Here is a 27,846-nt window from a genome sequence, read left to right as displayed (position 1 = left end):
AAAGGTTATATTCATGTAATACACTCAAACGCTCGATTAATCAGATGCTTTTTGGGTACTACTGGTGAAAAATAATCAAAAATCATAAACGAGGATAATTTAAAAATTCATCCAAGATGTCGTTTCCCATGACGGGTTGTTAAAGACGTAGAGAAAATTGTGATTAGTGAACTATTTTTCCGCAAGGACAACACAGAATAGTTCGCTGCTGTCATTTTATATGACCTCGCTTCAGGCAGTAGGATCGTCTACACCAGCGACCCGAGGGACGATATTCGCGGCAATCAGGTTATTTCTTTCAGTGGACGTTTAGCCTGGTGTAACGGGGAAACAGTCAGAAGACGCCCACAAAAAGATAATCAGTTAAATGGAAGAGCGGAAAGAAGTTTTAAGTGAAAAGATCTTACGTGTCGCATCGGGCAAGCTGATATATCATGATTTCTTCATCATCAAATACATGGAATACGAGGAAGAAAAAAAGATGTTCCGGAGAAGGAAACCAGCAGATAGTTTGAATCTGGCGTTTGAAGTGTATTGTTGCTCTGAAAATCTACAGAAGTGATGTTCCTAATCCTTTACATATAGGTTCAGTAACAATCCTAATAAGGCATGGTTTCCTAGTCCTAGCTATATATATATATATATATATATATAGATGCACACCGGTGTTTAATTCAAGTTTAGTCATTATTTTCTGTAACACGTTGAATATTTATTAACGCTGAAAGGACAATCTAAAAATTGGACAGGACACCAAAAATATAGACAGATATCAATATAAAATAAATGTATTTCACAACCAGGCAAACAATTGATCCCTCTAGTTGACAAAAGTACAGAAAGTTCTTCATCAAAGTGGTAAACTGTATGTACTATGGAAAGACTCCAGTACATGCCGCACAAACAATACATTTTGGACGCATATTTTAAGAAATCTCAATAAAATGATTACAGAAAAAATATTTTATTTTTCGTTTAACATCAAATACAAATATTTTCGGTGTTATCATCACGACATTATGCCACAGTTAATTTTATAGTCTGCGAGTCGATTCCGTTTTCGTTTGTAGCGACGCACGTGTAGAATCCCGCATTTTCACTTGTCACTCGCCAGATGATTAAGTCCGCCATGGACGCCCGGACATAGTTTGATGGCGACGGAAGAGGTAGCTGCAAAGGTAGACAATGCCAATGTAAATACAAATTTAATTTTTTATGATTTGTGAGCCCATCAAAACAGAAAAGAGTTATTTACAAAGAGTTAAAATAAAAGAATTCAAACCGATACCTTTCAATAAAATAGCGCATGTGATGCACTAGAGACAGAAATTAATTAATAACACACAACGACCTCGTGGATTTACAAATGTTATCAGAAGGTAAAATAGCATTAAATTACAACATATAACATCACAGGACAATGAGAGCAATATATACAGACCAAAAACATGATTATCAGCCACGTATATAACAACATATAACATCACAGGACAATGAGAGCAATATATACAGACCAAAATCATGATTGTCAGCCACGTATATAACAACATATCACATCACAGGACAATGAGAGCAATATATACAGACCAAAAACATGATTATAAGCCACGTATATAACAACATATCACATCACAGGACAATGAAAGCAATATATACAGACCAAAAACATGATTGTCAGCCACGTATATAACAACATATCACATCACAGGACAATGAGAGCAATATATACAGACCAAAAACATGATTATAAGCCACGTATATAACAACATATAGCATCACAGGACAATGAGAGCAATATATACAGACCAAAAACATGATTATCAGCCACGTATATAACAACATATAACATCACAGGACAATGAGAGGAATATATACAGACCAAAAACATGATTATCAGCCACGTATATAACAACATATCACATCACAGGACAATGAGAGGAATATATACAGACCAAAAACATGATTATCAGCCACGTATATAACAACATATAACATCACAGGACAATGAGAGGAATATATACAGACCAAAAACATGATTATCAGCCACGTATATAACAACATATAACATCACAGGACAATGAGAGCAATATATACAGATCAAAAACATGATTATCAGCCACGTATATAACAACATATAACATCACAGGACAATGAGAGCAATATATACAGACCAAAAACATGATTATCAGCCACGTATATAACAACATATAACATCACAGGACAATGAGAGCAATATATACAGACCAAAAACATGATTATCAGCCACGTATATAACAACATATAACATCACAGGACAATGAGAGGAATATATACAGACCAAAAACATGATTGTCAGCCACGTATATAACAACATATAACATCACAGGACAATGAGAGCAATATATACAGACCAAAAACATGATTATCAGCCACGTATATAACAACATATAACATCACAGGACAATGAGAGCAATATATACAGACCAAAAACATGATTATCAGCCACGTATATAACAACATATAACATCACAGGACAATGAGAGGAATATATACAGACCAAAAACATGATTATCAGCCACGTATATAACAACATATAACATCACAGGACAATGAGAGGAATATATACAGACCAAAAACATGATTATCAGCCACGTATATAACAACATATCACATCACAGGACAATGAGAGGAATATATACAGACCAAAAACATGATTATCAGCCACGTATATAACAACATATAACATCACAGGACAATGAGAGGAATATATACAGACCAAAAACATGATTATCAGCCACGTATATAACAACATATAACATCACAGGACAATGAGAGCAATATATACAGATCAAAAACATGATTATCAGCCACGTATATAACAACATATAACATCACAGGACAATGAGAGCAATATATACAGACCAAAAACATGATTATCAGCCACGTATATAACAACATATAACATCACAGGACAATGAGAGCAATATATACAGACCAAAAACATGATTATCAGCCACGTATATAACAACATATAACATCACAGGACAATGAGAGGAATATATACAGACCAAAAACATGATTGTCAGCCACGTATATAACAACATATAACATCACAGGACAATGAGAGCAATATATACAGACCAAAAACATGATTATCAGCCACGTATATAACAACATATAACATCACAGGACAATGAGAGCAATATATACAGACCAAAAACATGATTATCAGCCACGTATATAACAACATATAACATCACAGGACAATGAGAGGAATATATACAGACCAAAAACATGATTATCAGCCACGTATATAACAACATATAACATCACAGGACAATGAGAGCAATATATACAGACCAAAAACATGATTATCAGCCACGTATATAACAACATATAACATCACAGGACAATGAGAGCAATATATACAGACCAAAAACATGATTATCAGCCACGTATATAACAACATATAACATCACAGGACAATGAGAGCAATATATACAGACCAAAAACATGATTATCAGCCACGTATATAACAACATATAACATCACAGGACAATGAGAGGAATATATACAGACCAAAAACATGATTATCAGCCACGTATATAACAACATATAACATCACAGGACAATGAGAGCAATATATACAGACCAAAAACATGATTATCAGCCACGTATATAACAACATATAACATCACAGGACAATGAGAGCAATATATACAGACCAAAAACATGATTATCAGCCACGTATATAACAACATATAACATCACAGGACAATGAGAGCAATATATACAGACCAAAAACATGATTATCAGCCACGTATATAACAACATATAACATCACAGGACAATGAGAGGAATATATACAGACCAAAAACATGATTATCAGCCACGTATATAACAACATATCACATCACAGGACAATGAGAGGAATATATACAGACCAAAAACATGATTATAAGCCACGTATATAACAACATATAACATCACAGGACAATGAGAGCAATATATACAGACCAAAAACATGATTGTCAGCCACGTATATAACAACATATAACAGCACAGGACAATGAGAGGAATATATACAGACCACAAACATGATTATCAGCCACGTATATAACAACATATAACATCACAGGACAATGAGAGCAATATATACAGATCAAAAACATGATTGTCAGCCACGTATATAACGCATGGACCTATTAAATCCAGAAAATTACTTTTCACTTTATTAGTGAATAATACAAGAATTATCTTTGTTTCTAGATTTTATTTTTGAGGTAATGCAAAAATGGCATCCCCTGTTTGATAAGTTTCCATTTGATTTTCTGTACGTGGGAATTATTATCCTTTCTCAGGAGCTGCGGTTATCTGATTGGTGTTAATGATTCCTGAATCCCGCGTATTAGGCAGCCATCACAATTATTTTTGAAGCACTAACGTACATGTAACCTTGTTCAAAAATGATCAACAAAAATAACTTTACCCACTCTCTACCTCTCTGTTTTTCAATTTATTATAGCTTGTTAAAGTTATATAACGCATGTATTTTGTATATGCTATGTTATGCTTCAATCAATCAATTTTATTTAATCAATTTATTAATAAATGTTTTGTCAAACGGTGTGAAGTTAATCAATTAATCAATGTTTCGTCACCCCGTGCCCTTATTCGTTCGAGTGGATACTTTTTTGAAGGTCCCAGTGATTTGAGGGAGGGAGATACTCACGGGCACGTCCCAATGGATAAAGGGAGGATATCTTACTGGTACGTCCCAGTGGATAGAGGGAGGATAACTTACTGGCAGGAGTTGGTGGAGGAAGGAGGAACTAATCTGCACGTGAGAGTATATGGAAGGAGGGGTACCTGCTGGTACGTCCCAATGAATGGATTGAGGGGGGATATTTACTGGGACCTATGAGTTGAGGAAGGGGGATACTGGCATTTCCAAGTGGATGGAGTAAGGGGGAACTACATGTAACTTGCACGTCAAAGTGGGTGGAATGGAGGAAACTTACTGGCACATCCCAATTGGTGGAGGGAGGGGGTCTTACTGACACCTCACAGCAGGTGAAGAGAGGGGGATACTGGCACGTCCCAGTGGGTGGAGGGAGGGGGATACTTACTGGCACGTCCTAGTGGGTGGAGGGAGGGGGATACTTACTGGCACGTCCCAGTAGACGGAGAGGGGGATACTTACTGGCACGTCCCAGTAGACGGAGGGAGGGGGATACTTACTGGCACGTCCCAGTAGACGGAGAGAGGGGGAGAACTTACTGGCACGTCCCAGTGGGTGGAGGGAGGGGGATACTTACTGGCATGTCCTAGTGGGTGGAGGGAGGGAGAACTTACTGGCATGTCCCAGTTGGTGGAGAGAGGGGGTACTTACTGGCACGTCCCAGTGGGTGGAGGGAGGGGGTACTTACTGGTAATTCCGAGTTGGTGGACAGAGGGAGAACTTACTGGCACGTCCCAGTGGGTGGAGGGAGGGGGTACTTACTGGCACGTCCCAGTGGGTGGAGGGAGGGGGTACTTACTGGCACGTCCCAGTGGGTGGAGGGACGGAGATCTTACTAGCACGTCCCAGTGGGTGGAGGGAGGGGGTACTTACTGGCACGTCCTAGTGGGTGGAGGGAGGGGGTACTTACTGGCACGTCCTAGTGGGTGGAGGGATGGGGTACTTACTGGCAAGTCCCAGTTGGTGGAGGGAGGGAGATACTTACTGGCACGTCCTAGTGGGTGGAGGGAGGGGGTACTTACTAGCACGTCCCAGTGCGTGGAGGGAGGGGGTACTTACTGGCACGTCCCAGTGGGTGGAGGGGAGGGGGTACTTACTGACACGTCACAGTGGGTGGAGGGAGAACTTACTGGCACGTCCCGGTGGGTGGAGGGAGGGGGTACTTACTGGCACGTCCCAGTGGGTGGAGGGAGGGAGAACTTACTGGCACGTCCTAGTGGATAGAAGGAAGGATATACTTACTGGCACGTCCCAGTGGGTGGAGGGAGGGGGTACTTACTGGCACGTCCCAGTGGGTGGAGGGAGGGGGATACTTATTAGCACGTCCCAGTGGGTGGAAGGAGGGAGGGAGAACTTACTGGCACGTCCCAGTGGGTGGAGGGAGAACTTGCTGGCACGTCCTAGTGGGTGGAGGGAGAACTTACTGGCACGTCCTAGTGGGTGGAGGGAGAACTTACTTGCACGTCCCAGTGGGTGGAGGGAGGGGGTACTTACTGGCACGTCCCAGTGGGTGGAGGGAGGGAGAACTTACTGGCACGTCCTAGTGGATAGAAGGAAGGATATACTTACTGGCACGTCCCAGTGGATGGACGGAGGTGGGGATCCAGTAGCAGAACAATGTAAACCAACATTAACACCGTATGTTGTATTTTTCAGTAGAGGCCCAACATCGGTTATTCTAGGCATACTGCTGGCTGAAATTTATATGATTTACATATATTGAGATGAATTTCAAATGTTGAAATAGGTGAAGCTTATCTCTTGCACCAGTTCTGCTGGGTGATGGTCTTGCTTACTCGCGATATTTGAAAAAATAAAACTGTAAATGTCTGATTATGCTACACAAGTACATCAAGCAATAAAATGCAATGGCGGGTGTACTTACTTATAGGCGTTGTATGTAACCGAGTCACAGTAGGTGGGAGATAGTTACAGTCATCCGAGAAACAACAGTAACCTTCATTGTCTGTCTGAGTGCGACGTCCAATTACAACCCAGTCTGTATATTTGGAATCAAGCGGACATTCCTGGAGGAATGCAAAAAAAATATACAGTAGCGAATATTCTAAATATGAATTTAGTTCTCAGTAAATATCAAACTATACAAATTACTATATCGTAATGAATTTGCTGAGATGAGACAAACAAAATGGCAAGCAGGCCAAGAGCGTCACACTAGTAGTAATACATGTAACGTAAAACTTTCAATGTATTAATTTATACAACGATATTTATAAAGGGAGTATGTGGTATTTAAAATGAGTTTCTATATATTGATACAACGAATGTCCAATAAATAACATTAGTCCAGAGTGGCTAAACAATACGATAGATAGAGGCAAACGACTGTGGTATCAAGCACCTTCAATAGAGCAGACCAACAAGAGAAAGATGTTTTCTCGCCTCTGCGCATAGGCCATACGCACTTTACTCATACTTATCTATTACGAAATGAGGACAAACCACATTGACACGATTGTAAAAAATGTTTACTGTTTAACACATCATAGTAGAGTGTGCAGATTTTAAACAATTACGTGACAGAAATTTCTACGTCACTTCAAGAAAAAAGGTTCGATACAGTCTCTCCTTCATTAATGATAAATTACATGCAATTACTCTTAAGCAAAAACCTATTTGCTGAAAATGTTTTAATGGAAAATTGTATATTTGTCTCCCACGAAATGGTTACTTTTAACGCCACATGTTACAAACTTTAATATGACTTTAGACATTGAAAACAAACAACCGAGTCTGAGTGACACAGAATAATTTCATAGTTACCGCTTTGTGCTTGCATTGGAACACGTAGCTATGGTCGTTGTTCGGCTGACTCTGAATGCTACTGTAACACACCTAAAACATAACACGTTTCCCGTAAAGAGTTTACTCAAAACACCAGCTTACTTCTGAGCGTTTTTATTGCTGTTGTTGCTGTGCTGGTACAATGAAAGATAACACGACAAATCCAGGAAAACCTGAACTGATTCTCATTGTCCACGTACAAAGATCTTTATGTAAAATGTATGTATTGTTTTTCTTAATATTTTCCTTCCCATGATCGCTTTTGAGTCAATATTATGTTCCATTATATGTTTGCATCTTATGTTTGATTTGACCTGGATAGCTTAAAGTTGGTACGTAATGAATATATGAAACAAACCCGGATTCATGAGCACTCGACTTCAGGCTATTTTTCGGAAAAAAATATCCATTCAAAAAACAAAACATAACCCGTGATAACTTACATGATCCTGTGGACATATGTGATGGAAGTGACAGTTCGGGTCGTTACTTTCCGGACACACGAAACATCGTAGAAGTGGTTGTATGGTTGTACCTAAATTATAGTTAGACAGGCTGTTTTAATTTTCTAAATCCCACGTAATGCCGGGGTCAAATATGATATGAACAGGCACCAACAAATGTAAAGAAAGTAGACAGAGATTGATTAGAAGGAAGGAAAAACAAAGAAATCTGAAGTGTTGATATGGTGACAGCAGATCTGTTTTCATATCTCATCTGATCGTGAACTAGAGGACACAAAAGAAAATCATGGACCTAAATAAGCCTACCAGATGAAATAGAGTAAGATAGTACATTAACCTAATAACAAATATGTGCATAATAGAGCTTTGTTCTGACTTAAGAAATATCAAATTATTTATAACTATGTTAGAATAATACTTGAGGTCTTAATATGAAATAAGCATATTAACCTGATCAAAGACAGCACACACTTGACCGTTCAAGAAATGCAACATTGCCAAATTGCACATGCAAAAATAAGGACCAAATTTTATTCATTAAGATGTACCTTGATCCATAGAGTAATTTTAAGCTGATATGATAACAGTTTCTCTTTATTGATATTAGAAAGTGAGATATGAACAGACAAATTGCTGATGATGAAAAACACACTGCTGTATAGGGAACGACCGACCAATCGGAAAAAAGATATTTGAAACATCCCCTGTTTAGAAAGTTCGGCCACTGATTGGCCAGCCAGTATGTAATGAAGTAACACAATAGATATGTAGCCTAATAGGTGAAGTCCGTTTGAATTTTTCCCAAAAAATTCAGTTAATAATAATTAACAGGTAAACACTTCAGATTTCTGAGAATTTGTACTGCGAAATTCACCCATTTTCAAAATGGTTACACTGGAAAAAAATTGAGCTGAAGGACCCAACCTTTTTTTTTTGATTACGTGTTATGCGAGACCATAAACTTTTGTTATAAACCATAATTGCCATAACGAATTCAGGAATTTTAATGATATGCTCAAAAACGTTAACACCAAAGTCTATGGAAAAACAATTGGTTGGTTGGTCCCTATAACCTTGATTATATAAATAGCTATGGTCCTTCAGATTTGCTTTTGTTTATATTTCTCTTGCTTTAAACAGCAATTGTCATTGAATGATGGCCTTCTTTGTGTGCGAGGCGCAGGTCTCTTGTGTATGTGATGTTTTGGAATTCTGCAGTATATCAGTGTTTTACTGCATGCTAGAAAAACTGATGTGGGCTTTATAATGCTATTTCACTGAGGAATACTGCAGAAGACATCTCGGAGGACACCCAACCCGGTCACATTATTCTGAAAACGAGTGAGCCTTCAATCAGTAGAAAAGTACATGAAACTTCAATTCAAATGTTCCATTTAACATACATCCATCATTCTGCGACCTACCTATGGTGGGTGTAGTTACAATATGGGCTGGTTCTACAGTTGTCACGTGGTTCTGGTGGTGGTGGCCTGATGAAGTATGACACTGTCTGTTACAGAAGTCAGAAGTACAGCAAGCAGTACAGCTGTTGTGAGAATGCATACTCTGGCAGCTCTGTGTAACAACGACAGAATTATCATAAAATTATCACCCAACAACTATAAATTACAAACAGATATTGGTAGCATTGATTTTGAATAACATTACATTGCATATGACGCTTGACCATGCTACGTTTAGATTAGTTTTAATCAACGTTTCAATATCGTATTTAACTCATAGAACACCATCAAGTTATTGTACACTGTATATTTGGACACACATATTTATATCTAATTATGTAAATGATAGCCTATACATACAAGAAAATAGAACGTATTCATACAATGTATAAATTCAGTACCAGATACATTAAAGGCCAAATAATGAAAATATAATTACATTATGTTGTTACTCGGCAGTGACTTTCCATGCCAAAACTTAAATACCATGAAGAAAAGTAGGATATTGAATGGTTTCCCGTTTAATATAACATATACTGGACAAAATAAGTTAAAGATCATTAAATATTATCATAATATGTTTGGAGATGTAAAGAATATGTTCCCCTTAAGTACCCCCGTAGTTTCGCCTATGTATGCCCACGTTGGTTTCAGTGTTATATGCACGTGCATCATGAGGGTATGCTGTTCTGGTCTGGTGAACAGTGCTGGTGTCTAAAACGGACTGAACAACCACTACAGGTGAATGTGTTAAGTTTATATTTCTAAAACTGTGTTGATTGAATTTCATGATTCTTAACTTATTTTGACCAGTATATATTTCACGAGTATGGCAGAATATCGATTTGTTCACGATAGCGAAGCACGAGTGAAAAATATCGAAATATTCTGTCATACGAGTGAAAAATGTTATATGAAACGGGAAACCATTCAATTTTCTTTTTATTACATTTTATATACTTAAAAACAAAATTCAAAACATCGACAAATTAATAGTGTCAAAAAGTGCTGGAATCAGTAATGACGTCATCCCTTTTTGACGTTACTCCACGTCAACATGGCGGCTCCATTTTGAAAGGTCTGATTAGCGCAATTTAAGCGTTTTCTGCTGTTATCGGAGAATATGTGCATGAATAGTTAACGTCAAGTAAGTGTTTTGTCAAAAACTATTCTGAATATTTCAAAAAATACAGTAAAATAACCAATTGATTTATCTTCGCCTCGACTGGAAAAATCAGAAAGTTTCAATGCGGTGAATACAAAGGTTTGCTCTGATTGGTCAAAGATAAAAATTGATATTTTCACTGCAAAACTTATATTTCACTGCAAAATCTTATATTTTCACTGCTCATCGATACAGTGAAACTATAAGTTTGAATAGTTTGATAAATGTTTTTTTTTATATTTTACTGGCAAAAATGCAATAAAACAGCTTATTTTTTAAAATTTACTGGCGGACGTTCCCATGAATTTATTTTTTGTGTACTTACAGCTTTCTTCACATTCAAAATGATATTTAAGCCCTTGAATATGTAAGGTTAATTTTTACTCAAATTATGAAATATTTTCGTCATATCTTTTGCGTTTTAACTCAAATTACCTGTGTTGCCTTGCATCCCATCTGGTAATGCCCTGGTGAAATATTATGTATGTAACACACCTACAACGAAAATAAATCAAACTTATTTTGGTCAATATCAGACATGTCTGATTGTGCAAATGGGTTTTTACCCTGATATATATAGGTTTGGTTGTGTTTCTACTGAATCGTCCCACTGCAAGTCACTTCAAATGGCAGGGACGTTGGTAGACGGTTTGTTTCAGTCAAATGCCATTTAAAACATATACCTGTAGACTTTATGTTAGAAATGTGTAAAACTATAAGGAAATATGTTAATTTATAACACACTCTCAGTCTATATCCAAATTTACTTTATAACAATCTGATGCATTACCTAAAGCGATAGATCCTGGTAGAATACTTTTGTTAGGTAGCCAACCTCTGTATACCAATGGCAGAAACGAAATCGACTCATAATACAACATTTCCCCGGTTTTTACAAAACACAAGATAATGTTTGTACGATCACTACTGGAAATGTTTACTGGGTAGTACTATTACATGACACATTATTGTATATTCTACGAAATGTATAAATTAATATGATCATTCGAAGGGATAGTGATATGTTCAAACATGTGTATCAAGCCATGAATATAAAGGAATCTCTCTCTCTCTCTCTCTCTCTCTCTCTCTCTCTCTCTCTCTCAATGATGAATACTATTAGTATTAAATGACTGATTAAAGCCATATCATGATGTATTTGCAATAAGCCATTTCTAAAGGGAAAAGCGTTTATAATGTTAATAGGTTGCATTACATCTTTTGGCTTTATGGCAATTGAAATATGTTAACTAATTGTCAGATAATTTTCGTATTACTGATTAACTTCAGAACATGACATAGATACATGTTTTACTTTCCCTGTCTATAATAAATTATGATTATACGAAGGGATATTTATATATTCAAACATGTGTATCAAGCCATGAATATAGAAGAATTTCTCTCTCTCTCTCTCGCCCTCTCAATAATGAATAATATTCAGTAATCAATTACTGATAAAAGCCCTCTCATGATGTATTTGCAATAAGCCATTCCTAAAGGAAAAAGCGTTGATAATGCTAATGTAAGATGTGTCACATCAGTTTGCTCTATGGCGATTGAAATATGTTAAACTAGTTGTCAGATGATGTTCGTATCACTGCTTAACTTGAGAACATAACATCGATACATGTTTTACTTTCCCTGTACTATACAATGTACTTACTTCTCCGGTTCCACAGCGGTCGATGTGTCTACATTCGTCCGGACTTTTAACGTCTTGACACATAAAACATACTGGTGGGTGTCCTTTTATCGCCGAGAATCCTTTATAAAACAATTCTTTATTTTAATGTTGTGACTCTTACTCACACCGTATAATAACAATGTGCTAACTATGACACCAACAGTCTCAGTATGCCTACGAAATTGTGTTGATTTGATGTGTGTAAATACTTTTTATATTTCTAAATCCAAACAGTTGTTCTCGTTGATTGTATTTCCGTTAGACACTCAAAAAAGTAATACATGTAACAAACATCAAAAGTTTATGATCCATTATTCAAGCAGAATAACTTGATAAATCTATACAAAGGTGAGTAAGTATATGTATGGTGTTAATTTTGTTTTTGTATTATTGTGGATATGTATGGAGATGTTTGTTAATGTATGTGAGTATATGAGTGTAGGTATACAGTGTATGTGTGTTTGTATGTGAAGATCATCCTAGAATGGTATATGTGTGTATGTAATGTTGTTTTATGCTAGAATGATTACTAGTATTGTTTGAGGTGTCTTGTTCTGTACATGAGTAAATGAGGTTAAGTAACAAGATCTGATAATTAAGAGCCTATATCTGTGCACTATAAAGGTAGACGGACTGTTTTGACACAATACACTGGAATCTCACCCGGGGCATTACATCCTCCTGAGTTACAGTAGTCGTCATCACAACATTCGAAACACAGTGTTACTTCACGTTTAGTCGACCGTCGTACAGCTGTCCTGTTGGTAGCAAAGTTGGCACATTGCTAAAAATAACAGATAGAACACACACATGAATAAGATATTACACTGTTATAATGTCTGCAAATTAAACAAAGGATTCGCAAAAGTTCCTGATCACATATACGACTACTACATCGTTCGAAATTAACATTAGAGAATACCAATAGGTGACTGTGGAGCGAAACGAGAAACATGTTCATGAGAAAAGAAAGTTTAACCATCGTAAAAGTCAATATTTGACGACAATATTGATATGTATTCATTAAAAAGTTATGTTAAAGATCCGGAAACCGACCGGGATGAAAAGACAGGTCATGTTTGAATAATCCTGCACACTGCAAATGACTTTAGGACATAAATACACATGTATATACCTTAATTGTACTTACCATAGAATCAACACATCCACTTTGGTATAACACCATCCCACGCTCATTTTCATATTGTCGAAGCAAACATTTCTGTAAAAAATAGTCATCTTAAAGATTACATTAGTTTACCTCAATCATTTGCAACTATCAACATTCCTCATTGCTTGTCTTTGTTTTCATTTTCTCTGCACTGTGTTATTTAAAAAAAATAGAAAAGGATAGTTCTGAACGTTGCCTTTAATTTTGATATCTTTGTAATATAAGCAATGGATGATTTGTTATATATAGCAAAACGATAAGAATGACGCCTGCCAAATATATCGGAACTCTTACTAACACATTGAAATGTACAATTACAAAGACGAATCCTATCTAACGAGCTTATGTCAAAACTTTTGATGGTAATGGTATAATAACTTCAATAAACAAGCATAAGGCATAAAGAAAAGGTATCAAATAAACTTCCTCAAAGGCGAAAATATCATGACAGGTCAGAAGGATTATCCACATTGCGAGATCTAATTTAGGACAGAAAATATAATATCTTACTCTTTATAAATGTGCATAAAACGGAAAGAATAAAAAGATCGAGATTGCTTTGTGGCGCCAGATGTTGTGATTTAATTGATTTACTTCCCTTACCGAATTTGCATAGTAATCACCTAATCTATGCATGAAGTGTTAACGATATATACTAATGTATATGGTGACAAAATCTCTTGAGTGTTGCTCAAGTGACGTTATCACCTAATTTATACATGACGTGAGGACAAAATTTGTATTAGAGTTTCCTTGTTTTAACTATATGCGCTAATGTATATGATGACAAAATCCCTCGCGTGCTGCTCACGTGACATTATACCTCGTGCGGCCCACATTGAACTACTGTATCACATGATGAGGGAACTGCTTCTCTTTGACATTCCATACACAAAGGCCCAGTCCCGTACACTGAAGAGGAATCAATATCTTTAAGATCATTGCATTTAAGTAAGAGTTGAGGATTCAATAATTTTCAGGATCTTAGCATTGAAATAAATTTGCCAATGATACAAATGTAGTTACCAATAAATGCATAACTTAATATACAATCTAATTAAAATCTGGATGGTCATTCTCACTACGTGTAGTTCATGTAACGTAGTGATAATGACCATCTAGATTCTAATTAGATTGCTTAATATAAAGATGAATATTGCATACGAGTCTGAATTATGTACGTTAAATGGGTAGAAACACATTGATATTCTATATTTATGGTATCATTTATCGTCTGTTATGTATAGTGATAATGACCAATTGAAGACACTTTAGATAACAAAATAAATCCTCGCCCAGACATCCTTAGGGACAACATGATATACTGGACGTCAACTATAGTCTAATATACCATACATTCCATTGTGATAAAGCCATTTTCGTTATGAATACAATAAAAACTCTGTGTGAAACCGTGTAAGATTTTACAGAATTTAATAGTATACTTCCGTGATGGTCAGATTAAATGTCGGTATTTCCTGTTGGTTTAAACGATTTCCCTTTCCGGTCACGCAACTAACAGCGAAGACTAAACAAGTATGCTGAGTATTGCAAAAGCAATATATGTCATCTACCGGTTCCAAGTATGCGGATTATTACTAAAGCTATATATGTCCCCTACCGGTTCCAATTGCAAATACTTTAGTAGCAACAGTGACCTTGACTTTGACAAAAAAACAACTTCTTTTGTAGTAACATTCAGACATAACTACAGACAGACAGACAGACAGACAGACAGACAGACAGACAGACAGGTTAAAGTTCAGGGTGGTTAAAATTTCGAAGGTGTTTCTAAAAGAATGAATTTTCTGTATTATAGTGTGCATTGATCAAGATATCGACATTACCGCGAATGCTCAGTATCTACAGAACAGCCCCGCATAAAAAATATTTCGTTTTTTCCGTATAATGAACTCGACCAGGTTACTTATCGGGGATACGGTGAAAATATGGTTACTCCAAAACTTGTGCAATAATTAAGCATTAATGTCATTTTTTTTAAAAGTTTCATCGGCGTATAAAACACATTTTGTTTGCTAACTGTATAAATCCGCCGAAGACGCCGAAAACGAGGAACCTCCAATTTTTACTAAATTGTTTAAACGACAGAATCTGATATTAAAATATGTACATCTTTATAATCTAGCTTATGGTTTGATGTATTAAGTTTTACCGTTATCAACATATTATTTTTGATGAGAATATCTAAAGGAAAGTGTTATGATGAAGCGTCCTGTTATAACGAATCACAATCTCTGTATTACTGAATTGTCTGAATCACAAAGGTTTTGTTATATACACTTTAAAAAATATATTTGATGGGCTGTGACGTAAATAGGTAATTCATACTCACCTATTCCAATTTGATATATTAATACGCAAATGGATGATATCACTGACTGAAAAAAAGAAACGGTTAAAAGTTTGTCCTATATAAATCAGTATGGTAATAATATTTACTATCACACACTGTTTGTATAGCGACTGATACGCTTCCACAAGTTAAATAGCATGACATTACAGATAGCAACGTTTAAACTGATCTGTTCGTTTTTGGGGGTCTGTATACGGATTGATCAAAGTGTTCCCATACCGAAATGTTATATAAACTGAAACCCCACAAACATATGAGCAGAACATCCCATTTCGAAATATAAATAAAAATAGTATAAAACTGGCCCCGGCTAAGCAATATATATATTTAACGCCGTATGTACGTAAGTACAGTAAAGAAGTATTACTGTCGTCAGCTATATCGCTTAGCACAATGAAAATATGACAAGTGTCTGGAGACAACCGAGGAAAGGAGGCAACACATGGAACCGAAGAAAAAAAGGTTTATGTCAGCAATATGTAGGTTCTTATTAAACAAAGCATCGACACATCTTATCTATTTGTTTTAGAAGTGAACATGGAGATAGTTTTAATCAAATAAGGGTGTTCTGTAATGGTAAAAATATCCAAACTAAAAATAACAGATTAGTATATTTTATTGCTATACCAAGTCATGAGTTTTCCTTCTGAGATGTTGGTTCTTTCTTTAAATTATCAAAATATCTAATGCCTTTTATACATGAGAATATTTTTGCGCTAACTTGTATCTTTTATATTTAGTATTTTTATGTGTTAATATATTCGCGTGTTGAAATTTTCGCGGAGATTTACTGATAGCGAAATAAACGAAAATTTCCACACCGCGAATATTTCCACTTTTACAGTATTAATAAAGCCATATTGACTGGTTACAAATCACTTTTGCACAATTCAATTTTATTTGTCCACCGAATATCGCGATTGTGTTGGCGATATATTTACAGTATTAACATTAGTTTTGATAATTAAAAATCATCATCGTCCGTCATTTGACGTTAATTCCTGCAGGTCATTCAATCTTTGAATACAATAAGGGTTGATAATTCGGTCAAAGTACTTTATTAGAGTACGTCGTATGTGTATTTCTGTCCCCCTTTGATAACAGATGTAGTGACCTTTCATTACAAATGGACAAGACAATCAATCACAGCGAGAAACAAGGACCAGGGCCCAGTTGTTTAGAATGTAATTAGGCTAATGACGGTTTAACAACAATTTTTTCAAATCCTGATAAAATGATATCTAGTCAAATTAACTTGGTACAATTTCATAGAACTACGATACTCGCAAGTCTCTTCCTACCTGCCGAGTTGAAGGAATATGCACGTACATACATAGATTTTGCAGTAAAGGAGAAATGAGATTTTCACTAAACAAGGGTTAAGCTAATAACCTTTTGAACAACTTGGCCCAGATATTATTGTCAACATCAACCATATACAATACACATCTCTTATTACTAATACAAAGTAATGTGGTTCGTTGATTTCCTAACATAGGTTTGGTATGGAGATTAATGACCTGAGGAGGGAGAACGGCCTGTTAAGACGTCCATCGTTAAGTACTATTACAGCACATGACAAAAAGCATCACAACGTTATTTCGGAAAGATACTTGTTCTATTAAGTAACGAAGTTCGCAACTTTAATGAATCGACATATTAAAAACGGTCAGTAAGTACTTTGAAATCGACACAGTTTACCGCATATCTATACAGTGTGAAACAGTTGATAAGGAAACTAGCCTATTGATAGCAACCGATTAATGTCCACGAGTGTACTGCAGTTGTATTTTAGGCTTTTGTTTATCATGTAAAATACCGAACATCCTCTGTACTATTTCAAAATATCTTCAATCAACAATGCTATAGACAAGAAGGAGAATGTTAATTGTCAAACGACATTTTATATGGCGGAAATAATTAGCTCACAAATATAAACATAATCAAATATGCCCTATATTTAACCAACATTGGATAAATCTGCCCAATTAAGTTGCATGTAAAAATCTAAATAGTTTAAAACAATTATTGTTTGAAAGTCACATGACTTACCACATTTGGATTCATAATGGCAATCGCCATGTTGTCGTGTGTTGAAATGTACTTGATATCTGAACTTTCACAATAACAATTATGAATCATAGTAACATGATAAGGGTTGACACACTTTAGACCTACGACGAAAATAGACGAGGTATCTGGTAGGGCATGTACTGTTAGTGGTCACTAAGCATGTAAGTGTATGATTGCGTTAATGCAATATTAGGTATATATTATAAACATGTAAACATCTTTTTCGAAATAAAAAAAACAAAAACAACAAAAGTGGTCGTTGTAAGTTATATTTTGAGAATGGCGCGTTGTGGACGGCTTTGGGTTTTGTCCCTTAGCTCAGACTTACCAGTCCAAACCATATCACAGCCTCCAAAAACAAACTTTTTTACCCACCACACACATGCAGCTCGCACAGCGGGGAGGCACTCCTAAATGACAAAAGCTGATGATAGGACGTAACATACAAAACCAAAATAATTCCCTCGAAATCAGTCAATCACTGGCATAATAGAAATCGTTTCGGATACATCTTCATGTATCAGCATCTTAACAAGAATAACACTTATCATTATTGGTAGCAGTTAATTTCTTAAAATAGAAGTAAAGATCAACAATTTGTGACTGAACATGGGTATTTATATCAAACCCACATATATGGTAAATAGTTAAAATTATTAATGTTGCTAAGGTTAATTATATCTTGAGGTACAGGCAGGAATGCTTCAGAAATGTACAATTTTGTTAGTGTAAACAGTTTGGAATTGACGTCTAAGACATGTTATCTACACACACAAAATCTCGATATTACCGTTTCCTTTTTTCTTGAAACGTTTCATATAGAACAGGCAAAGTATCATCACAAACCATTTAATAGAGCTACCACTATTGAACATTAATAAGCTGATAAATGAAAAGCATTAGAAAAACTGATTTGTAATTTTTGTTTTCCTTTAAGGAATTCTTCATTCTTATTCATTACATTAGCTGTAATATTCTGTCACCAATCACGATATCACATTCATAGTTGACATATCCAAGTTATTTACACTTGGTTGTTTATCTATAGTTAATCCCCTACACATCGGTTATTTACACTTGGTTGTTTATCTATAGTTAATCCCCTACACATCGGTTTCGAAACTTGAAATCATAGTTTACTACCTTTGAAAGTGGCTGTCGAGGAATGCATCAATCTTTTGTAAACCCACACATATTAAAAAAATTCAAAATAAGACTATTACATATTATGAACCTTGGACATCCCGACATAAAATAAAGAGTTTTAGTGTTCTCGATGTAAGGATATAGAAAAAATAGAACATAGTATACATAACAAACATTGTATGGTATGTCCGAGTTGTATGCTTTGATTAATTGACCGTCGAACAGCCTGGTGTTATGTTCACGCGTTATCCGAGCGTCTTTGTGGTAAATGAGGAAAGCCTATCCGTCCTTCATAGTTAATTAACGCTGGGAGCAGGTGTTTATCGGTGATATCCGATAACTCCTCCCTAAGACGTCAATGCTATTGTTGTATCTTGTTTCCATCAGAACGTGGTAGCTTATTAACGTCCGAGAAGGTAATGTGGTCGACTTGTCGATAGGTGACAATCCCGGCTAAACACGACTATCAGAAAGAAACTCAAGGTCCGCACATTATTGTTGGCTTTGTTAACTAATACCCAATTAGTTTCTCTTCATAGGGTTTACATCACTAGGAAAATATTACTATCGATTCCAAACGAAGAAATATATGTTTATACGTTATTCGTTTATAAGATTATAGTAGAAATGGAATCACCTGTTAATAGAAACGGTCAGTGAGTAAATTTTACTGAACAGTAAAACAAGCGAATCAATTTGAAACACACCCATTTAGCGGTGTCTTCACTCATACTCACAGTGTCACATTTCAAACTTATACATACGTATCCCGGTAAATCAAGTATTTGTCATCCAATCATGCATTCGTGAACTGATCGGCATTTCGCATTTGATGTGCACACAATGTAAACACATGTCTTTTTTATTGTGTTGTATTTGAGGTAAACCTTTTTTTACGTGAGCCTGACAGGGGACGATCAACACGAAGATATCGAGGACATGTAACAGTTACGTCACAGTTATGGTCTTATCAAGAAAACATCTTCCATAATGAATTCGAAGTTTGTTTGTTCTAGAGCATACAGTTATTTCGTTCTTCTGAGACCAATGTAACGTAGTGAAAATGACCATCTAGATATTAATTAGATTGTTCTGAGACTGGGCTGAGATGTTAAGTTCATTTCTAGATATTTTGCTCCAGCCAACGTCAAGCAGATGCATACTTTATGTAAAACTAGAAATGCCGGAAATAAGATGTCGTGTACCGTGAAACCCCACGATTTGTAACTTCCGCCCAGTTATTAGAAAGTTACGCTAACCACAACAATGGTCTCATAATGAAAGGATTACTGTAACATACTTTTACGTAAATAATAAGATCAGAGGAGGGTAGTGACAAATAAAGGGCTAATTGTAGGTCACTACGACACCCTCTATATCAGTCTATTCTATGAGTCTGTGTGTGTGAGATGGGGAGGGCGAAGGGGAGAATGTGAGTCTGTGTGTGTGAGGTGGGGAGGGCGAAGGGGAGAATGTGAGTCTGTGTGTGAGAGGTGGGAGGGCGAAGGGGAGAATGTGAGTCTGAGTGTGTGAGAGGTGGGGAGGGCGAAGGGGAGAATGTGAGTCTGAGTGTGTGAGGTGGGGAGGGCGAAGGGGAGAATGTGAGTCTGTGTGTGTGTGTGAGGTGGGGAGGGCGAAGGGGAGAATGTGAGTCTGTGTGTGTGAGAGTTGGGGAGGGCGAAGGGGAGAATGTGAGTCTGTGTGTGAGAGGTGGGGAGGGCGAAGGGGACAATGTGAGTCTGTGTGTGAGGTGGGGATGGCGAAGGGGAGAATGTGAGTCTGTGTGTGAGAGGTGGGGAGGGCGAAGGGGAGAATGTGAGTCTGTGTGTGAGAGGTGGGGAGGGCGAAGGGGAGAATGTGAGTCTGTGTGTGTGAGGTGGGGAGGGCGAAGGGGAGAATGTGAGTCTGTGTGTGTGAGGTGGGGAGGGCGAAGGGGAGAATGTGAGTCTGTGTGTGAGAGGTGGGGAGGGCGAAGGGGATAATGTGAGTCTGTGTGTGTGAGGTGGGGAGGGCGAAGGGGAGAATGTGAGTCTGTGTGTGTGAGGTGGGGAGGGCGAAGGGGAGAATGTGAGTCTGTGTGTGAGAGGTGGGGAGGGCGAAGGGGAGAATGTGAGTCTGTGTGTGAGAGGTGGGGAGGGCGAAGGGGAGAATGTGAGTCTGTGTGTGAGAGGTGGGGAGGGCGAAGGGGAGAATGTGAGTCTGTGTGTGTGAGAGGTGGGGAGGGCGAAGGGGAGAATGTGAGTCTGTGTGTGAGAGGTGGGGAGGGCGAAGGGGAGAATGTGAGTCTGTGTGTGAGAGGTGGGGAGGGCGAAGGGGAGAATGTGAGTCTGTGTGTGAGAGGTGGGGAGGGCGAAGGGGAGAATGTGAGTCTGTGTGTGAGAGGTGGGGAGGGCGAAGGGGAGAATGTGAGTCTGTGTGTGTAGAGGTGGGGAGGGCGAAGGGGAGAATGTGAGTCTGGTGTGTGAGAGGTGGGGAGGGCGAAGGGGAGAATGTGAGTCTGTGTGTGTGAGAGGTGGGGAGGGCGAAGGGGAGAATGTGAGTCTGTGTGTGTGAGGTGGGGAGGGCGAAGGGGAGAATGTGAGTCTGTGTGTGAGGGGTGGAGGGCGAAGGGGAGAATGTGAGTCTGTGTGTGTGAGGTGGGGAGGGCGAAGGGGAGAATGTGAGTCTGTGTGTGTGTGAGGTGGGGAGGGCGAAGGGTAGAATGTGAGTCTGAGTGTGTGCGAGGTTGGGAGGGCGAAGGGGAGAATGTGAGTCTGTGTGTGTGTGAGAGAGGTGTGGAGGGCGAAGGGGAGAATGTGAGTCTGTGTGTGTGAGGTGGGGAGGGCGAAGGGGAGAATGTGAGTCTGTGTGTGTGTGAGAGAGGTGGGGAGGGCCAAGGGGAGAATGTGAGTCTGTGTGTGTGAGGTGGGGAGGTCGAAGGGGAGAATGTGAGTCTGTGTGTGTGTGAGGTGGGGGGCGAAGGGGAGAATGTGAGTCTGTGTGTGTGTGTGTGTGTGTATGAGAGAGGTGGGGAGGGCGAAGGGGAGAATGTGAGTCTGTGTGTGCGAGGTGGGGGAGGGCGAAGGGGAGAATGTGAGTCTGTGTGTGTGAGGTGGGGAGGGCGAAGGGGAGAATGTGAGTCTGTGTGTGTGAGGTGGGGAGGAGCGAAGGGGAGAATGTGAGTCTGTGTGTGAGAGGTGGGGAGGGCGAAGGGGAGAATGTGAGTCTGTGTGTGTGAGGTGGGGAGGGCGAAGGGGAGAATGTGAGTCTGTGTGTGTGAGGTGGGGAGGGCGAAGGGGAGAATGTGAGTCTGTGTGTGAGAGGTGGGGAGGGCGAAGGGGAGAATGTGAGTCTGTGTGTGTGAGGTGGGGAGGACGAAGGGGAGAATGTGAGTCTGTGTGTGTGAGGTGGGGAGGGCGAAGGGGAGAATGTGAGTCTGTGTGTGTGAGGTGGGGAGGGCGAAGGGGAGAATGTGAGTCTGTGTGTGTGAGGTGGGGAGGGCGAAGGGGAGAATGTGAGTCTGTGTGTGTGAGGTGGGGAGGGCGAAGGGGAGAATGTGAGTCTGAGTGTGAGAGGTGGGAGGGCGAAGGGGAGAATGTGAGTCTGTGTGTGTGAGGTGGGGAGGGCGAAGGGGAGAATGTGAGTCTGTGTGTGTGAGGTGGGGAGGGCGAAGGGGAGAATGTGAGTCTGTGTGTGAGAGGTGGGGAGGGCGAAGGGGAGAATGTGAGTCTGTGTGTGTGAGGTGGGGAGGGCGAAGGGGAGAATGTGAGTCTGTGTGTGTGAGGTGGGGAGGGCGAAGGGGAGAATGTGAGTCTGTGTGTGAGAGAGGTGGGGAGGGCGAAGGGGAGAATGTGAGTCTGTGTGTGTGAGGTGGGGAGGGCGAAGGGGAGAATGTGAGTCTGTGTGTGTGAGGTGGGGAGGGCGAAGGGGAGAATGTGAGTCTGTGTGTGAGAGGTGGGGAGGGCGAAGGGGAGAATGTGAGTCTGTGTGTGTGAGGTGGGGAGGGCGAAGGGGAGAATGTGAGTCTGTGTGTGTGAGGTGGGGAGGGCGAAGGGGAGAATGTGAGTCTGTGTGTGTGAGGTGGGGAGGGCGAAGGGGGAGAATGTGAGTCTGTGTGTGTGAGGTGGGGAGAATGTGAGTCTGTGTGTGTGTGGTGGGGAGGGCGAAGGGGACAATGTGAGTCTGTGTGTGTGTGGTGGGGAGGGCGAAGGGGAGAATGTGAGTCTGTGTGTGTGAGGTGGGGAGGGCGAAGGGGAGAATGTGAGTCTGTGTGTGTGAGGTGGGGAGGGCGAAGGGGAGAATGTGAGTCTGTGTGAGAGAGGTGGGGAGGGCGAAGGGGAGAATGTGAGTCTGTGTGTGTGAGGTGGGGAGGGCCAAGGGGAGAATGTGAGTCTGTGTGTGTGAGGTGGGGAGGGCCAAGGGGAGAATGTGAGTTTGTGTGTGAGAGGTGGGGAGGGCGAAGGGGAGAATGTGAGTCTGTTTGTAAGGTGGGGAGGGCGAAGGGGAGAATGTCAGTCTGTGTGTGTGAGGGCGTGCGTGTTTTCTGTGTGTATCTAAACAAGAGTAACAACACATGGCCCTTCAAAGAAGTTTTATTCTAATAAAATAGTTGGAAATATGAAAATGAAACATATCTAAAATAATATGTCACCGAGAAAATACAGTTTCATGTAAATAAAATTGAAAACAAATGTTTAGAAAACGTATTGGGGACGAGGTAGACTACCAACAATATCCAGTCACTGAAAGAGGAAAAAAGCAATAACTCCGACTAAAATCGTGTAATCACCACGCTGCGGTAGAAAACACATCTACATTGTATATATCAGGATTAAGAAGCCTACCAAGCTTCAAAGAGACTGGTTTATTGATGTAAACCTCCAGACAAACAAAACGTGACCACGAAAAAGACAATGGCATACGGCGATACTCCCGTCAAACTAAATAACGGGCTCAAATTCTGTTGTAAAAAAAATGCTTAAACGAAAATCTAGAACATCTACGGATACGTCATTTAAAATTGTTACAAAACCGACATTATTTCTAACTGCATGTGGATGGAATTATTATAAATCAAAGCTTTTTATTATGAATTAATTCAAATTCTTATAATTTGTTATTGAGAGGTGTCATTATCACGTGGTATTCGGATAGAAATACTTGTGTTTTTGTGAGAAACCACCTTAACAGTAAACCCGGGCAAATGTGTTACATGAACAAAATGTAGACTAAGCCAGTAGGAATGGACATCACAGGCTTCCTAAAGCCTTTACTTAGTAGGACAAAGAGGATGATTAAGTTTAGGTTTTTATTATTGGCATTTGTGGAGGGACTTAACACTTACCTTTTATAATCCATTCCACTAATAAATTGCAACAAAAGTGACCGTACATCATAACTTACATAACAGATTAAGCTTCCAACAAATACAGCATGAATATTGTTGTAAGTATCATAGATGAATTATTCAAAGAAAATAGCGGTGCTTTCTTTATCTCTATATTATCCTGGTACCAGAGGCTCTATACTGTTGAATCAGAAGCGAATTAAGGAGAATTGATGTCTTCGTATTGACAAATAAAACACTTTGTTATGGAAATGGATATATATATGTATATATGTATATATGGGTCAAAGAAGTAATTCAAACAGTGTAAACAATAAGGTTTGTTAAATTTTCGAGGCAATCCGCCCCTTTATCAAAACACAAAAAATCACAAATACAATCACATAATATATATATATATATGTATATTACGTCACGCTATTGTTAACGTAATCACAATTGATGACGTCATACATATCTAAGCAACGTACAAGAAGCTTTGAGAGGGCAGAAAGGCCTTTCGGCAAAGTCTGTTTTTTGTTATTTTTTATACATTCACCTTCGAAAGGACATATTTCAATTTCTTATATATATATATATATATATATGTTGGAACCAGATAGTTAAATAGCGGAAACTATGACCTCAGTTAAATACTGGATTATACGATCTCGGTAAAGGTCTAAACAACAAACCCTGATATATCAGTCTCACATCGACCCATTGTCTAGTGATGTATAGCACAGTCTGTCGTTTACTCGCTCCATTGTTCATTCTAACGATGTTGTTCAAGGTCAGTCACAAAAACATTACCAGGCTTAGATCAGATTTACAACACAAATAAATGTATTCGCCACTTTATGTAATAATTATCTCGTTGATTGAGACAAGTGCTATTTTTAAAAGAGATCACGGTTAAGATTGTAAGTTCTTACACTGTTACAGCCCATCAACACTGTAAGGCTCTTCAGGGGAAAATTAAATGGTGAGTCAAAGGGGCATGAAACGAGAAAAAATATTTATAAATCTATTTGAACACTCCGTATATAGTTTAAAATGAAAATTAGGTTTTTTATTAATATGATATTGTGTCCGCTTCTATTTGTATCGATCAGAGAGAGCTGTTATCAGGAGCTATCACGTGACTTTTCGGGAAATGACTTGAGCTCCGAATACGTGTAAGTAGAACGACTAACATTATATGCAGGGTATGCGGTCACAGTTTACTTAAGTTTGTTTGGTTTGTTTTTGTTTAACGTCCTATTAACAGCCAGGGTCATTTAGGACGTGCCAGGTTTTGGAGGTGGAGGAAAGCCGGAGTACCCGGAGAAAAACCACCGGCCAACGGTCAGTACCTGGCAACTGCCCCATGTATGTTTCGAACTCGCAACCCAGAGGTGGAGGGCTAGTGATAAAGTGTCGGTTTATTTAAGCATTGAACTGTTACCAAATGGTAGTATACAGTCGATATGAATACAATTTGGGTGACCGATAGATAGAATGTCGCCCGTTAGGGGAATACGTTTTGCGTTTACCTCAGTTTCTAAAAAGACATCTAAAGTTATTTCAACCAAACCTAAAATATATTTTCATTGTAATATAGGTAATGTAATATATCTAAAAAAAAACCTACATAGTACATGCATTTTAATTTTTGCTTTCATTTCGGGTTAAAAACGTTCCATCTTGAAAAATTTCAATAAAATCTGAATTGGGTCTCGAATTGATTAAAACATCAGTTTATCATAGTCCAAACTGAAATTATTTCATATAACAAATCAGATCATTTTTTTTTCAAAAAGAATAATTTTCGGAGCAGAAAAGGCATTTTGCTGAACTTTGAAACTTAGTGACTTTGCGAAAGTTTATATTTGCTTGCAATGCATCTATATATACAGAGCGCTTTCATACTTTCATACCTTCAAATTGAACTAATGAATGCTTCATTTTGGAAAGATGCCTGAGCATTAATGAATTTTGGAGTTTGTTAAAAACTTTTCTATATTGACAAAAGTTGACAGGAGAAATAAAAAATAACGTGTCACACTTGTTTATACATGTATATTTATTTCCCGAACGCACATGCGTAGTCACATTGTTGGGGTTCTAACGAAATAATAACTTTTACAATCTACAGGAAGTTTTAATATACACTCAAACGTGATAACACATTGTATCGATGATAAAATGGAAACTGAACTTATTTAGAAAATATTCGATACATCATGCCATCTGAAGTGTTTGCCAATGAAATATCATGCCTATACTATTGACAAGAGAATCGCCCATCAAATCTCCATTTTCACCCATTTCATTGTAGTCAAGCAGGGTTATCTTGTGCGTTTTTGTTGACCTTCGTTTACCATGGATTGTGGACAGAGCGCAAAGTCTTCCTCTGAAGGCAAAAAACGAGATGTTACCAAGGGAGACATTGGGAAGTAAAAAGAGAATCGACAGAGGATATCAAGTTTCACAAGTACATGTAAAGTCACCTCTTACAAATCATGCATAGATACAGCAGAAAGTATGTCATAGAGACGGGGAAAATGGGAAGTTGCTTAAAGTTGTTATACAGAATCTCCTGTCTCAGACTGTGCCGAACGTACCTGGCATTCCTCTCTTCTCCATGTGGTCCTATATCATATGCCGCTCGAGAATATGCAGCTCGACACGAGTTTGTATTTCAAAGTTACATAGAGTTAATATATATCAATTATTTAAGGCTCAAAATATCATCTCGTTTGGAGTGATTTTAAACGTTTCGTGCACGTTCTGTTTGTGTTAAAGTGGATTATTGATCAATACAGACTACAAGACAGGTTTGAGTGAGGAGAGTTGGAAATAAAACGTTGTGCTCAATTAAATTGCTTCAACATAAAAAATATGAAGAGAATAACGATTCATTTCAAAGAAATAATTAGGGAGCTACTGTTGAACTCGTAATCAGCTTTGCTGTTACTTCTAAAACTTTGTAGCAAATTGCATTTCGCGTCCGACTTTACAAGGACTTTACGATCAATCAATATTTGGCCGACATGTGTAGGAAATTGAACGAATATTTCATGTTGCCTTTCATAAAAATGTGTTTATCCCTCTCTCAGTTTAACATTGACGTTAGCTGTACCAAAATATGATCGCTACGTCTAACGTAGTGACTCTTTCAGCAAATGTAAAATTTAAAATAAACCACATGTGCCGTTAAATGGCCAGAAAAACCGGCTCACATCCTGTGCGAGGTCAATGTATGTACGTTTATAATTTATTATGGAGGAATAAAAAATAATTGAACATAAAATATAAAAGTACCAGTAGTTACCGAAGTCAGATTTTATTCCTATCGCTATGTATGACCATACCTGTTTGTATGACCGAACCTGTAAAAGAACGGCCTATTACACTTGAAGGTCATAACGGCAAAATACTTGTAAGTAAAAGAATGTATTAAATGGTTCATTGAATACTCGAGGCTGATC

General features: G+C 38.3%; 1 protein-coding gene across 1 annotated transcript; it reads right to left on the bottom strand.

Annotated features, from left to right (window-relative positions):
* Positions 1–948: 948 nt before the first annotated feature.
* On the bottom strand, positions 949–17,964 carry LOC117315915 (WAP, Kazal, immunoglobulin, Kunitz and NTR domain-containing protein 1-like). Its single transcript, XM_033870337.1, has 13 exons — positions 17,902–17,964; positions 15,829–15,874; positions 14,299–14,387; positions 13,455–13,526; positions 12,968–13,088; positions 12,284–12,384; positions 11,053–11,112; positions 9,414–9,564; positions 7,969–8,060; positions 7,505–7,576; positions 6,606–6,747; positions 6,290–6,414; positions 949–1,170 (listed from the first exon to the last, which is right to left on the bottom strand). The coding sequence occupies exons 1-13, from the start codon at positions 17,929–17,931 to the stop codon at positions 1,018–1,020; spliced, it is 1,254 nt and encodes a 417-aa protein (XP_033726228.1). The 5' UTR covers positions 17,932–17,964; the 3' UTR covers positions 949–1,017.
* Positions 17,965–27,846: the final 9,882 nt, after the last annotated feature.

Source organism: Pecten maximus, chromosome 17, assembly GCF_902652985.1.
Source record: "Pecten maximus chromosome 17, xPecMax1.1, whole genome shotgun sequence".
NCBI classification, from domain to species: domain Eukaryota; kingdom Metazoa; phylum Mollusca; class Bivalvia; order Pectinida; family Pectinidae; genus Pecten; species Pecten maximus.
Note: the sequence above shows the minus strand (reverse complement) of the source record. Positions and strands in the feature narration are given on the sequence as shown.